The sequence below is a fragment of the Pogona vitticeps genome, chromosome 6 (genome assembly GCF_051106095.1).
Source record: "Pogona vitticeps strain Pit_001003342236 chromosome 6, PviZW2.1, whole genome shotgun sequence".
Classification (NCBI taxonomy): domain Eukaryota; kingdom Metazoa; phylum Chordata; class Lepidosauria; order Squamata; family Agamidae; genus Pogona; species Pogona vitticeps.
In genome coordinates this window covers 23,710,667-23,725,921 of record NC_135788.1, presented here as the reverse complement: position 1 = coordinate 23,725,921, position 15,255 = coordinate 23,710,667, and the positions used below count along the sequence as shown (strand labels likewise).

At 38.9% G+C, this 15,255-nt stretch overlaps 1 protein-coding gene across 1 annotated transcript; it reads left to right on the top strand.

Moving 5' to 3' along the window:
- The first annotated feature begins 4,099 nt into the window (after positions 1 to 4,099).
- FAM237B (family with sequence similarity 237 member B) lies at positions 4,100 to 13,838 on the top strand. Its single transcript, XM_078378686.1, has 4 exons — positions 4,100 to 4,787; positions 5,320 to 5,510; positions 12,904 to 13,300; positions 13,620 to 13,838. Exons 1-4 carry the CDS (start codon positions 4,640 to 4,642, stop codon positions 13,691 to 13,693), a joined length of 810 nt encoding a protein of 269 aa, XP_078234812.1. The 5' UTR covers positions 4,100 to 4,639; the 3' UTR covers positions 13,694 to 13,838.
- Positions 13,839 to 15,255: the final 1,417 nt, after the last annotated feature.

The following is a 15,255-nucleotide window of genomic DNA, read 5'->3' as shown; positions in this document are numbered from 1 at the left end:
AGGAAGATTTGTGCTAGAACCTACTCTTCCCCAGTGATACCTATTGATGACTCTTCATGAACTGAGAGAGATCTTTACTTACAGCAGTTTAGCCATACATTTGAAGTGTGAGAACCTAAGACAATGCTTCTCACAGCCAGAACCCAGTGAGGGTCCAAAACATAGGGAACTATAATGATATCTTGATGTCTATTTGTATATTTTTGTGTATAGGCAAACAGATGAAGACAGTATAGACAAAGATGTAACCAGGGAAACCTAGTTTCACATCCTTGATCAGCAGTGAAGTGACGGATTTGAGTCTGTCCTTAGACCAGTTACTGTGTGAATTTAGCCAGCCTAGCAAAGGGATTATACGCAGAGGTTGGGAAAGAGAGATGTATAGGTACTCCCTGTACCTACTCGGATGTCTGCTGTCCAGTAAGTTTGGGCAACTTCAAGGTCTCTGCAATTCTGTTTTCATAGCATCCTCTATCTAGTATGCCCTTCAGAAGGAAATAGCTTCCAATAGATGAATGTCCACTGTAAAATAGGACACATACCCCCACCCCATGTGAAGGATAAGTGGAATGGACAGGCATGCTTCAGGAAAGAGATGAAGATGAAAGGAAGAATTGAGGTTGGACAGAAAATCAGCCATATGTTTAAAAAGAGTCTATGAAAATGACTGTGTAAACATATTCTGGATACAATCTAGTGTTGCTGAATACTAAAGGGCAATACAGGGCTACACTGTACCCCAGGACAGTAAATGTCATGCATACAGATATATTATCAAACACATCGATCAAAATTGCACTAGTATAAACAAACAAAATAGTAATCTAAAATACAGACTTCTCAGGAGGAACTGAGATAATGTAACAGGAAATATGTAGCAGAGGTTTCAATGAGTTCAAAATCCACAAGTCTTTCCTGTGCATTTGTAAGTTTAATTGTTCAGATAGCACAGAGATAACATTTTGTAAGTACTGACATCAATTAAATCAAATCCTTCCCTCCATTTGGGGCACAGAAATAGAGGAAATGGTCAATGGCTTGGTGTCAACTGGAAGCTCTTTTCCTCCCACACTGTGACGAGTCTTCATGTGGTTCCCCTATGAGAGATGCTCAATGATGCTGCTTCTTTATCAGTAGGACATCAATTTTCTGCCTTGCCCCCCCTCCTCTTTTACATCATTGACACCATGATAATGTCTGCAAGAACATTATGTGCCGTTTCTCTTTCAACGCAGTGAGATAGTCACTCAACCAAGAACTTGACTCACATATGAATAGCAGGTACTAGGTTTGTGGTTTCAAAACCTTGTCACATGCTAAGAAGCAGCACTATAACATGCCAGAATCTTTTTTTATTTCCTGGTACTTACCCACATAACAATTTAAATGTGCATATTGAAAGGGGCATAAAACTTGCTTTAACAAATCTTACCTATTAAAGAGAAATTCAGATTTGTTTAGAATATATTTAGCAAATGCTTCCATATTATGCCATATCTTTGAGTACTGAACAGAACAATGTGGTATGCAGAAAATACGTCACCTGCACATCACACCACTGGTGTAGCATTAACTGCTTGTTATACTTACTTCCTGAGCAAAAGCCTATGAGAAAATATAAAGAAGCATCACTCCATTGTGAGTGGGAGACAGTACCAGAAAATCAGTCTCTGGTTGTTCAAGGCAGAGAATTATAATTATCTGAATGGTTTTACCTGGAGTGCTGAAATTGGTACATGTATCCCTCTGTATCTCCTCATGCTGATGTTAACAATGGCCCTCTTCCTCTTTTCTGTCTTGCTTTAACAACTTTTCAAGACCCTTTCAATGTCATATGTGCATACAAAGATGTTCTCTAATCTCTTTTCGTTAGTTTGAAAACTGCACTCGATGCATGCAATTACAGTATTTACTTATTTCATATTTTTAAAAATCCCCCCTTTTCAGCTCCCAAGAGATGAAGTTATCCATTTTCTCCCTCTCCAGTGGCTGAATTTTCATAGAGATGATGGCTTTATTTGTGGGCTGCAAAGGTCCATATTTTCACTTGGCCCAGGTTTGTGTTTACAAATGTTGAATAGTGGTGACCTACATATATTAAGACTAGGTAGCATAATTAAATGACAAGTATCTGAGGTGCCATACTTCTAAATACATTGCTAAATAAGCTTCATATCCTTTACCACAAAATAAATACATTTCTCAGGGAGGGTGAGTGCAACTCCTTTGTCATGTGGGAGAGGAAGACAGAAAAAGGTTTGTTGTGTCTGGGCCTCCTCAGCCCTATACTATCTTATTTATCTGTTGCAGGGGTGAATTGTGACTCATCCCAGGATTTAGTGGGGAGTATCCTTCTTGTCCAGTCACAAGCTGTGTAAACCCTTGATTAGTTACATCATCTTGACTAGAGGATATGTACAGAAGTTTAGTGTCTACATGTGAGATGGGGAGGTGCCAGCTGTCTTGAAAGATGCAATTGTAAGATCAATCCTAAGGAAGCTTTCCTAGGGCCTCAGAGACTAATTGCTGGAGTTTTATTTGCAACCTCGCATTCAGTCTGTGGGTTGAATAACTGGGAGAACATTTTCTGGGCTGGAGTGATCATCTGTCCAGCATTACTAAGCAATTGTTCCTTGCAGACTTGACTTCAAAGATATCCATGCCAATCTGCTGAATGCTCTTTTCGTTGCTTTCCTTAGTTGGTGAGAGGTTTTTGTTTGCTGTTGATCTGTTCAGTTGGTTGTTAAGTATGTATGCAGAAAGAAAGCAACATACTGTATATGAATCTGTAAAGCTTATTCTTCCTTTGCTTAACAGGTTTTTGGGCCATTCTGAAACAGAGATCTACATAAACTACTTTTAGGTCTTAATCCCTGGATTATACTTACCTGTGCAAAATTTCTCACAACGGCATGGAAAATATGCAACAATTTATTTATTTAGTTAGTTAGTTTATTCCATTTATACCCCGAGAAGGCCCGGTTTCTTGTTTTTTCCTTCCGGGCCTCCCTCGGCGTCAGGCTCCTCAGCCTCACCTCCTGACTCGCACGAGTGACATGGGTAGAGCTAGGTGGGAGTAGGCGTTCCGCCAAGTATCGAGGCCCTAAACCGTTTAGGGCTTTAAACGTAAGCGTCAGAACTTTGAAGTCAATGCAGAATCGGATGGGCAGCCAATGCAGCGCGGCCAAAAGAGAAATGTGGTGGTATTTTCTCGCTCCACTGAGCCTGGCCGCTGCATTCTGCACCACCTGGAGTTTCCGCATCAACCTCAAAGGTAGCCCCACATAGAGCGCATTACAGTGGTCTAATCTCGAGATTATGAGTGCACGAACCAAGGTAGTGAGAGCCCCCACATCGAGATAGGGCCGCAGCCGGGCTATCCACCACAGATGGAAAAAAGCAAATTTAATGGATGATTTTAAGTTATAATTCCTTTATCTCTTTTTACTTTTGTGACTGCCTTATCAATGTAATCTGTATCATATTTATTGTCATTTGCTGGTCATGGAGTGCAATAATTTATATACAATACACAAATCTGTGACTTCAAGCAACTGTATGTAAAGACATTTTTTAAATTCTTTCTCCTACAAATGCTTCGAAGTGGGTAATTGAGACTTTAAGGGATATACTCTGGGGTACTTACAGCTACTGTTCTCTCTGGATTTCTGTACTTCTACTGCGCAGGTTGCAAAATAGAATTTTACCAGAAATTCAAAAGTCTGCAACAGTAATGAGGTAAGTAACAACTATCATCTGATGACTACCTGGACATCTGTTACTGTCTTATTGTTTTATTTTTAGGAATGAAAGATGGTTTCAAATTGTCTACAGAAATAGGTAAATACTTTACAGAAGTAATTTGCAATGATCACCTTCTTGGATAAAATGCTCAAGCAGACGTTGAACTCCTAGAAGACAGATTCCATATCTATAACTATGGGTCTTCAAGGTCCTAGGTCTGCTGTCACTGGGGCAGTTTTAGTGTAAAAACTTGGGGCTTGTGTAAGAGGGAAGGATCAGATTCCTGCTACAACTCTTGCTTTCTGAGAAAGAGGAGAACAATAGAAGTATAGCAAGATATTACAAAAAGCATGGGAGAAGGTTCTCTCACACAATCCAAGATGTGTGTGTGGGTGTGGGTGTGTGGGTGTGTGGGTGTCTTGTTTTCCTTTCCTCCCTGCAACCTGATTTTATGCTGTATTGTACAAAACAAAAGATGGCATAAAATATATTTTAAATGATCTTGTTTCACAAAATATCCCAGAGGATGTTAAATGGCTAAAATGGTCTGAAAATGTATATAATGCCCTTCCAACATTAATCTCCTTTAATTCCCCAGATCTTTCTGAGATAGCTTATTTTAGTGTGGTCTTATAGCTTTGATAGATCTCAGTGACTTTGACTGCATCTTCAATTATTCTGTAGCTCCGTTTTTATTTTTCATGATTTTGTTTTGTCTGGGCTAAATTACTCTATGCAGAGACCTATTACTGAAGGCCATCCTATGAAGTGAAACAATTACGTTATAAATGTCTGTAATCTATTTTGGGGTTGCCTTGAATATAATTTATTGAAAGATGGCATGTAAATCTTCAAAACAAAATAATCTTCCACATTCTGAGTAACACAGTTTTCAATGGCTAATTTTTCTTCTCTTTTTTTAAACTTTACTCAAAGTCACACCTGCACTAAGGACATTAATCTGTCATGTTTTCTCTGTGTATGTGTGCTTTGTGCTGTCAAGTCAGAACCAACTTATAGTGACCCCAGTAGGGCTTACCAAGGTAAGTGAGATATTAAAGGAATGGTTTTACCAGTTCTACTCCCCCAGAGGGTTTCCATGGCTGAGCGGGGATTCGAACTCTATTCTCCCAAGTCTTGGTTCATCACTCTATGGACTGCACCACACTGGGAATCCTGTCACGTTCTAGCAGAAGTCAAAAATGCTTTAAGACTGCTCTCATATTGCTTGATCCATGAAAATGAAATGGAATTTAATTCCTAGTAAATATATATACTGTATAATATGATAGTCTTACAATTCTAAACTCATTTATCAAAGAGTCAAGCCCTGTTTAAATGTGGTGTGTAAACAAGCACAGACTAGCACATCTCTTGGTAGGAGAAATGTCCTGACTGCTGTTGAACTGGATTATGCATTTTGTCAATGGGGGGTGGATGGGAGGGACGTGTAGCATATTGACTCATTGAAGATGATGTGGATAGAGGCGGGTTTATGTGATTTATAACCCCTCTCCCTCTTGGAGTTATTATTGTGGATCCTGCTCTTGCTGATGCCAGTGTCTTCCTCTGCAGTGACATCTCACTACCCTATAGCAGGAGCAGCAATAACCAACACCAGCAGTCAAGCAGCAGCTTCAGAGTTCAGACATTCGGAAGACAACTCAAAACCTTTCTCCCCTCCTTTCTCTCTCTCTCTCTCTCTCCAAGTGGCCAGTCAACACAGCTTCCTGTGTTCAAATATTTGCACTGAAGACTCTATCTCAGTAAGTATGATTTCTCCCTAATCATTCACAGCAATTTAAAACAAATGTTTGTTTGTTTGCTTTAATCTTTGACTTATTGAACAGGGAGGATCTGGATTCTAGAAGAACTTTTTAAGTGTCAATCTGGGCTTACAGACTCAAAAGTGAAGTCCCATTGTGTTCCATTGAGCTTATGCATATTTTTAGAATAGTGGTCCCAACTGATTTTGCTATTTGATAATTAACCCCTTCCACTCAAAACCTTAGTTGCTCGAGTTTTCATGCATTGGCAAAAACGGGGTTGGTTTAAAGCAAGAAAAGACATATGTTTCCAATGCTTATGCCAGTCTTCCCCAATTCAGTATCCTCTAAATGTATTAAGCTAAAACTCTCATTTTCTAGCCAAGATATCTGCAGGGTGCTAGGCTGAGAAAGGCAAGACAAGAAGAAGTAGAAAACGTTACTCCATTTATATATAATGGAATGAGGGGAAAGTATACATGTCTGAGATTTTACAATACAGGGCTAAACAAATAAATATAATTTATGTAGATTAAAAATTAGAGTCAGGTATTCCCATCTAGGCACTGATGAATTAGTGCAGTCTATACCATACCAAAAGTATAACATTGTATAAGCTTTTAAACTAGTGATATTGTTGAGAAAAACTCTTAGTAGAAGAGTGTGAGCTGAGAACGTTCACCGTCAGTTCAAATCAGGTATCAGTTTATAACTCACAAGTTTAACTGATCAGATGATATAGCTTGCATTTTGGACCACTTGTGGCACTCTCCAGTGCAAGCTATTTTCAGGTAATCAAAGAACATAAAGGAGATTGTGAACTAGCCCAACCCAGCTCCATGCCCAGGCTGGGCCTTTTTGGTCCCATGATAAGGCTACTCTTTTTTCAGAGCTGGGCTGGAGGGATTCATGCATGCATGGAAAAATTGCTTTAATTAAGTTTGCTCCCAGTGAAGCAATCAGATGCAATCCTTATTCTCTGGCACCCTTACTCAAGTTCTCAGAGCATCTTCTCATGCAGGTTTTCAGAGCATCTACTTACAGGGACCTAACAGAAACTATCTTAAGGGGCTGTTGGCAACATCACAGGGGAAAATATATATAAATGGATTTGAACACAGAAGAAATGCTATGTGTAAATGTTATTTACTTCTCCTCCTCCTTAAATAATTAAGTTTAGAATCTCTACTTTCAGAGGCAACATGCCATTGATCAGATGCCAGGGCAAGAGGGGCATATTTCTTTTTTAAAATCTAAAAAATTATTTTGTAGTTCAGAAACAAAAGTTGGTAGAAAACAAACATTGGTAGATTCTGTGAGCTTCTTTTAACTCTGCTGTGTTTACTTAGGGCCATAGCAATCTAACTTTTCATTTTGCATTTAGGTGCCCCTTTTGGCAGAGAACATGGGTCTGTCCTTTAATTTTATCCTCACAGAGAGGTTGGACTGAGGATGTGTCCCTGTCTCACTGAGTGGGGATTTGAAACTGGGCCTTATATATCTGGGGAGTCCAGTAGCCCCCAACAGTTGACTATAATCTCTAACATTCTTGAAGCCCCCAGAGGTCCCTTTTTACTCCAGATCTCAGACAACCATGGGGAGAAATATAGCAATTTTCAAAGCCAGGACACGGGCTGGCAACCATGGCAAAGGACATAGAAACCACTAGTCAGCCAGCCCCCGGCCTTTCCTTTCTGAAAAATACCTCCAGAATGTCATCTGCCTTTGTAAAAATAAAATTTAAAAAAGGGAAGGAAGCGGGCAGAATGAAAGTTAGTCCCTTCCTTTCCAGCTGCTCCAGCTACTTTAAGAAGAAGGACGAAAATGGAGGATAAGGCCCTCATTGCCTCTTGCTAAGCTGGGGTGAAAGGGCTGCCATTTGGACAGTGGACTTTGGGATATTATTTGTTACTCTGTTTAAGGGAGAGGTGTGTAGGCTGTGTGTGTGTTACTGTTCTTGCTTTGTGTGAAAGGAGGCTGAGATTTGGATTGTTTGCCAGGGCAAGAACTAAAGAGAGGACTTCTTTTTCCCTGTGGCTCCTCCCACTATATGGAACTCCCTCCCTTGGGAGCTGTGCTTGGCCCCTTCTCTCCTTTGGTAGGCAAGAGGGTATTATGGAGGCAGTTGAGATGGGGAGGTCTTTTAAAAATGCTTAGTTTTAAAATAATGGTTTAAATACGTATATATTATAGTTTTTACTTGTTAGAACTGGATGTGGAACAACTGATTGGTTCAAAATTGGGAAAGGAGTACGACAAGGCTGTATATTGTCCTCCGGCTTATTTAACTTATACGCAGAATACATCATGCGAAAGGCAGGACTGGAGGAATCCCAAGCTGGCATTAAGATTGGCAGAAGAAATATCCACAACCTCCAATATGCAGATGTTACCACTCTGATGGCAGAACGTGAGGAATAATTAAAGAACCTCTTAATGAGGGTGAAAGAGGAGAATGAAAAAAAAAATGGTCTGAAGCTCAACATCAGAAAAACCAAGATCATGGCCGCTGGTCCCATCACCTCCTGGCAAATAGAAGGGGAAGATATGGAGGCAGTCACAGATTTGAGTTTCTTGGGCTTCATGATCACTGCAGATGGAGACAGCAGCCACAGAATTAAAAGACGCCTGCTTCTTGGGAGGAAAGGGATGATGAACACTGACAGCATCTTAAAAAGCAGATACATCACCTTGCCGACAAAAGCCCGCATAGTCAAAGCTATGGTTTTTCCTGTAGTGATGTATGGAAGTGAGAGCTGGACCATAAAGAAAGCTGACCGCCAAAGAATTGATGCCTTTGAATTGTGGTGCTGGAAATCAACCCTGAGTGCTCACTGGAAGGACAAATCCTGAAGCTGAGGCTCCAGTACTTTGGTCATCTCATGAGAAGAGAAGACTCCCTGGAAAAGCCCCTGATGTTGGGAAAGTGTGAGGGCAAGAGAAGGGGACGACAGAGGATATGGTTGGACAGTGTCATTGAAGCTACCAACATGAATTTGACCCAACTCCGTGAGGCAGTGGAAGACAGGAGGGCCTGGCGTGCTCTGGTCCATGGGGTCACAAAGAGTCGGACACGACTAAACAACTAAACAACAACAACATCACAATTTTTTAAACTAACTGTTGACATTTTTTTTGGCATATCACCTGGAGTCCACCATTAGGGGAGAAAGACAGAATAAAAATCAATCAAACAGGCAAACATGCTTTGTCTTATTTAGTGTGTATGTGCACACAATTGCCTGCTTCAAGAGAAGTGTATATGTGTTTGAATGGACAAGTGGAATGGATGGGTAGAAGTTACCAGTTTTTCATGAGTTTTGACTGACAGGTAGGGAGTCTTCCCCAAAGGCTTTTATATATGTGCCTTTCCTGTGATATGCGTGTGTGTCTGTCTGTGTGTGTATGTGTTTCTTCCCTGTTGCAAGGGGAGTTACCTATGATTTTGTGTATAAATATTTGCTGTATGTGTTGAGGGTTGTTGGGCTTTTTGTATATAACTTGAAGAAAGCTCTTGCTGAGACTTGTCGTATGAGGGGGTTGTATTAGGATAAGATTTCCTGAAGTTTTGTGGACATTTTTAGGGGTCATGTATGGTTTACATGCTTGTTTCAATGGACAGTTGCTTGGGTTTTGGGATGCCTCTAAATTGTGCCTAGGATGAGTTCTTGTTTTTGTTTTTGTTAATTGTTTTGTGGCTGGAAAAAGACATTGCCTCTGTGTGGATGTGTGTGTTTGTGTCAGAATATCAGCAATATTTTCTTAGGAAACTAATATATTTTTGTGCTAAATTAGATTAGATATGTGATCTGGCATTTGGGCCTTAGACCTAATCTCTACTTAGCATTCAGTTTCTGAGGGAAGTTATTTTGATTTGATGGCTGGGTTAAGTCACAATGCTTATTTCTCAAATTTTGAAATGGGTCCCAGCTCAAAAAGGCAAGGATTCCTTCTAGAATTGGGCTGCCTTTTTATAGAGGTGCTCCTGACACATTTGTACATTATAGTATTCTTTTTTTTATTTCCTTAGGCTTAATGTGCCTTTTAAAAAGTTAGCTGTTGTTATTGTAATTAACAATATGCTGTAATTAGGGATGGGCAGTTGTGGCTTCCAAATGCTTACTGAAGTGCTTATGAGCCCTAGCCATCACAACCAATGGTGAGGAATGATGGGAGCAGCAGCCAAAAAAATATCTAGAGGGTCACAAGTGCCCATCTCTCATTCAATCAATCATTCACTCAATCACACTTTTGCAAAAAATTAGACTAATTTACAATAATTTGTATAAATAATTACATTATACATTTTTGGTACACTGTCCTAAAACCTAAATTGAATTAAAGATGGCATATAGCCATTGGAAAGGAAAGAAGCAGAGTAGAAAAGAAAAGATGCTCAAATAGCATGGTTCTCCTTTTTTTCTCCATTTTATATTCACAGCAGTGCTGCGAGGTTGGCTATGCTTAAAACTGGTATATTACCCACTGTCATAAAACAAATGTAATGGTGGTGGTATTTCACATCCACTACTCTTACTACTGTATAAACTCTGATGTTGCTGCAGTCATCTTAATTGGACCATAAAATAGCCCTCACTGGATAGAACCCCATATGCCAAATTGGAGTTTTGAAAATACATCTGTAAGTCTACGTTAGCTACAACTGAATGTACTCTTACTCATAATGCTGACTGAGAACATGATCAGTGATTTGCAATTTAGTTGTTTACTGCTGAGTGAAATCTATTTAAATAACATAGTGTTCCAGTGCTTTAAGTACATCTGAAAACATGCATTTAAATATCTTGTAATAGGTACATAGGAAACTGCATTATACTGGCAGATGATTTGTCCCTGTAGCTCAGTGTTGTGTATCAAATTATGTTGAATTACTATTTTTGGCATTATAAAATTATATATGGATGTGGTTGAACTGCTGACAGTTAGTATTTGGGTTATTGACAATTAGTATTTGTCCATTGCCAAACATGGCAAGGTATACATAATTTGTTTTATTTTGTATTATCATCACCAACATCTGCCATTAAGTCAATTCTGACGTATGGCAACCCTTTCTAGGGTTTTCCAGGTAGAGAATACTCAGAAGTGGTTTACTATTCCCGTCTTCTGGGGGCACCTTGGTACTGTGTAGCTTGCCCATGGCCACACAGGCTTGCTCTACTTACAGGAGGCACAGTGGGGAATCAAATTTCCAACCTCTGGCTTCACAGCCAGATACCTAACTCACTGAACTATTCAGCTACCATATGTTTCCATTTATAAGACTATACTTTTGTCTAAAAACCTTTAGACTAAAAATTGAGGGTCGTCTTATACACGGAAGTAAGCTGAGGATAAAAAACAAGTGGGGGGGGGAAAGCAATGGTCAAAGTGATCCTGCAGGGCTTTCCCCTCCACTTGCTAAGCCTTAGCAAAAGGAAAGCAGGGATCAAAGTGCTGCAGGATCGCTTTGATCCCTGCTTTCCCTCTGCTTGCTAAGTCCCATGGGGCTTAGCAAAAGGAAAGGGGAAAGGGATCAAAATGATTGTGCAGTCATGGAATTGCTTTGATCCCTTTCCCCCTCCTTTGCTAAGCCCCATGGAAGAAAGCAGGGATCAAAGCCATCCTGCAGCACTTTGATCCTTTTTACCCTATATTTGCTAAGTCCCACTTAGATTTCTTAATTTTGGGTTAGAAAAGTGGGGCAGGTCATCTTATATATGGTGGTGTCTTATACATGGAAAAATACGGTAGTTTATTTTGTTTAGCCTGCAAATAAGTATACTCGTTTCTCAGTTAACTAGTATTGATGGTGTTTGCCATCTAAAAGTCATGGATCATCAGTTAAACTGGTCCATTCCTGGTGAAGTACACAGAAAAACAGCTGTGTTTTCTAAGTGACTGACCTGCTAAGTTATTGGATTATAGCAGGGGTCTCCAAACTTTTCACACGGATGGCCACATAATTATGATATTTTTGAGGGCCAAAGGAACTCGCACATGTCCCGCCCGTGTGCATGCACACACCCCACACCCACCTCCCACATGCACACACATGCCCACCTCCTGCACACATGCACAGGATGAAGGCAACAGGCCGGACAAAACAGCAACATGGGCCAGATGTGGCCCGTGGACTAGTTTGGAGACCTCTGGATTATAGGATGACCAAGATGTTTTGACTTGGTTACTTCCAGACATCACCTGATATTGACTAAGTTTCTCAAGGCAGGTAGAGAATGTAGTTCATGCTTTATGCTTAACCAAACTAGTTATGGTGCAGTTAATTTTAATTTTATACCTATAATCTTCAAACCATGTTTTAAAAGCTCAGTTAAAAGTACTGAACATCTTTCATGCTCCTGAGTATATCCTCTCCCCAAGTCCTGTTCTGATCTCTATTATCACTCTAAGTGCATTCTGAATTTTAGTATTCAGCACTGCAAGGGGAAATAAACATTTGTGATTATGGCTTCTTACTTTTGGAAAATCTGAAATTCGATCTCTGGCATTTTCTAGAAGTAAAATTAGATCAGTGAGGTTTGTAGGTGAGGAGAGACAGAGAGATGGAGAATATGATTCCCTTTTCAAATACAATATACTGTATGTATATTACTGTAGAGTTTAAGTTCTTCCATGTTTTACAGATGATAGTTGTGAGAGTTGGCATTTACTGTAGTTGTTTCTGATGAAAACACAAGTGTCTGAAGGGGGATTAGGGCAGTATGTCCTTCCTTTTGACCAAACTCCGGGAGGCAGTGGAGGACAGGAGGGCTGGTCTGTGGGGGTCATGAAGAGTCGGACATGAAGAGTCGGACATGACTTAACGACTAAACAACAACAACATCCTTCCATACAGTATATTCAACTTATTATATTTCAAAATATGTCACTGAACGATTGCACATACTTAGTTGTTGGAAACAGATTTTTTAATCTGATGTGTGTTTAATTTCTTTCTTTCTTGTACAGGCTGTCCTTTGTCTAAGGACAAGGACAGCCTGTACAAGAATTATATATAATTCCCTATTTTATCTCCTCAACAGCTTTATGATACACTGGCTAGCCTAATGTCACCCAGTGAGCTTCTTGGTTGGTTGGGGATTTGAATTTGTATCTGTGTACTCTGTGAATGGGGAAGGAGAAGACATTAATAGACTCTGTCTAGGTTCACTTACTTTTGTTATTCACCTTAACTGACCTGGAGATCAATGCTGTCAGAACCAATAGTGCTAATAATATTAGGCAGGACAAAGCAGGTCCCAGGGACAGACTCCTTCCTGCCAGTACTGTAATACTGTACAGCCTCACTGTTGTGAAGATTGTGCTAATATGTTTCAAAAACTATCAAGTAGCAAAACAGCAACATCATATTTCTCTTTGTTGCTTTCAGATACCTCTCTGCAACATGGAATCTATACACAGAAGGAGGTGGTATGTTCAACTGGGTTGTCTCTTGATGGTGAATTTTATTTGCAGCACCCTAGAATATCAAAAAGAAGCCCCTGCCAGCCTTGGAGAGATTGATCATCAGTGCTGGGAAACCTCCTCTCATCGGCTGGTGGAAATGAAGAAACTCAGGATTGCAAGCACAGTTATTGCTCTCTGGGAATTCATGATGTTCTTAAAAGAGTCATCTAAACCCAAACATAATGACGTCTTCAATGATTTAGCCCAGAACTTCTGGGATATGTACATAGACTGTGTGGTTGCAAGGTCACATGGAGTAGGCAGGAGACAATTAGTGTCCCCAGACAATAACTTTATGAATGTACAGAAAACCTCTGCAGGTAATTTCATCAAATTAGCATTTTGAAGAACTACAAGTATGGAAATGTATTGTTTTCCTTGCTGTTTTGTTTTAGACAGATTAAGGAAATAACTGCTGATGTGTTTTGCCACATTCCTCTCAATTTATTATTACTAAGCATTTATATTGTATCTATCTCCTACTATATCTATGTCCTACTGTATTGTGAAATAAAGAGAACTAGTATTTTTGTATTTTCTGAGAGAATGTCATTGTATTTTTACAGATTAACTTTGATAACTTTAAAAAGGTAGTAAAAAACCATATGCTTATCTGTAGTTTTTTTCTCCCCTCTTCAGGTTTTTCAAACCTCAACTGTAGAGCAAAGAGGCAAAAATACAGAAGATACCTAGACAAGATGCTGTCAGACTAAAGTCAGCTTGCTTTTCAAAAACCATATCTTTTACTATATAGATGTTTCTGAGACCTATTTCTTGCAATCTTTTTTCTGTGTCCTAATTTGATAAGCATATTCCAGACAATCATAGCCAATGTAATTCCTTTTCTTACTGTTAATACTGAAGAACTCACCACAAATGCAAATATTTTATTTATTTAGATAAATTACCTGTTTTCTCTCAGGTAAATCCACGTGTTTAAAATGAGCATATTTTTGTAGATGCCTCTTTTTTGGGAGAGACAAGTTTCTCATTTTAGAAAGTGCTGAATTCAATGGAAACTCAGTATATTTTTATACACTAACAAGTCATGGTGCAGTGACATGCATATTTTGTAGTGTCTTATATATTTTGTTTTTAAGGCATTAAAATGTAAACAGGAAGAAATTATGCTTGATGTAATTCTCTGTGCAATCTTTAAAGTCAATCTAACCTTCGGATTTGATCACTAATTCATGTCATCATAAATTAAAATATTTTTCTATGCAGTGAAAACTACTGAAATGTTACTTTTATTCTTCTGACTATTATTCTATGGGATTGTAATAATATACATACAAGTACTGTATTCATTTTCATAGAAAATAATAAGGAAACTCGGGGATTTTAACAGTGTCAGTTTCAGCACACAAGCAATTTGGAGCCATTAGGTGGCACTCACATTATTTAAGACAACATATTAAAGGAAGATGTTATATACTTGAAGGAATTTTCCAAAATAATTGACTGCAAAATCCCATTTTATTAACACAACCTGGCAGATAGATGTCTTTGTCTTTCAGACAGAGAAAAGGGAATAAGCCCCTAAGAAATAACCATCAACATTTAAACAATGGCTGATATCTAGGGCTACAATATTCTAGAAGTATAGAATAAATTAGAAGCAGTGGATGATGCTCCTAAGCTGTGACCTTGTCCATCCTACCATTTACACAGGAATATGGGCCATCAAGTGTCACATATTATTTTAGAGATTTTAGAACAATGAATGGTATGAATACATCCTATGAATTTCTATGTTTTCTGAATGGAATACAACAGCCACTTGCCATACTAGCTTTTAAAGCTAAGAGGCACAGACAAATGAATCCTGGAGTTTTAACTAATGTAGTACTGTGGGAACTCAAATACCTGAACTGTGGTCTCTGAAGGGTAGAAAAAAATTATAACTACTTTAAATAAATAACAATGTTGTACTTTCTGGAGAGGAACACTCACTGTTCTGGTACATTCACCTCACATATTAAACAATGACCTCAATATATGAACTTTCTTAGATCCTGGATGGAAACACACATTGTCAAGACACAGAGTCACTTATTCTTGGCTAGACAGAACACATGATTTAAATTTAGAAGTTTTAGATTTTAAAAATAAAGTGAATACATAAAGGCAAAAACCTATCTTCAAGGAACTGCAATTATTGATAGTTTTGATTAGCACAAAGTATCAGGATACCTGATTTTTTGCTATTTCAAGTGGAGCAAAATAGAAAATGAAGAAACAACAACCCTATCATACAAAAAAGGCAGCATAA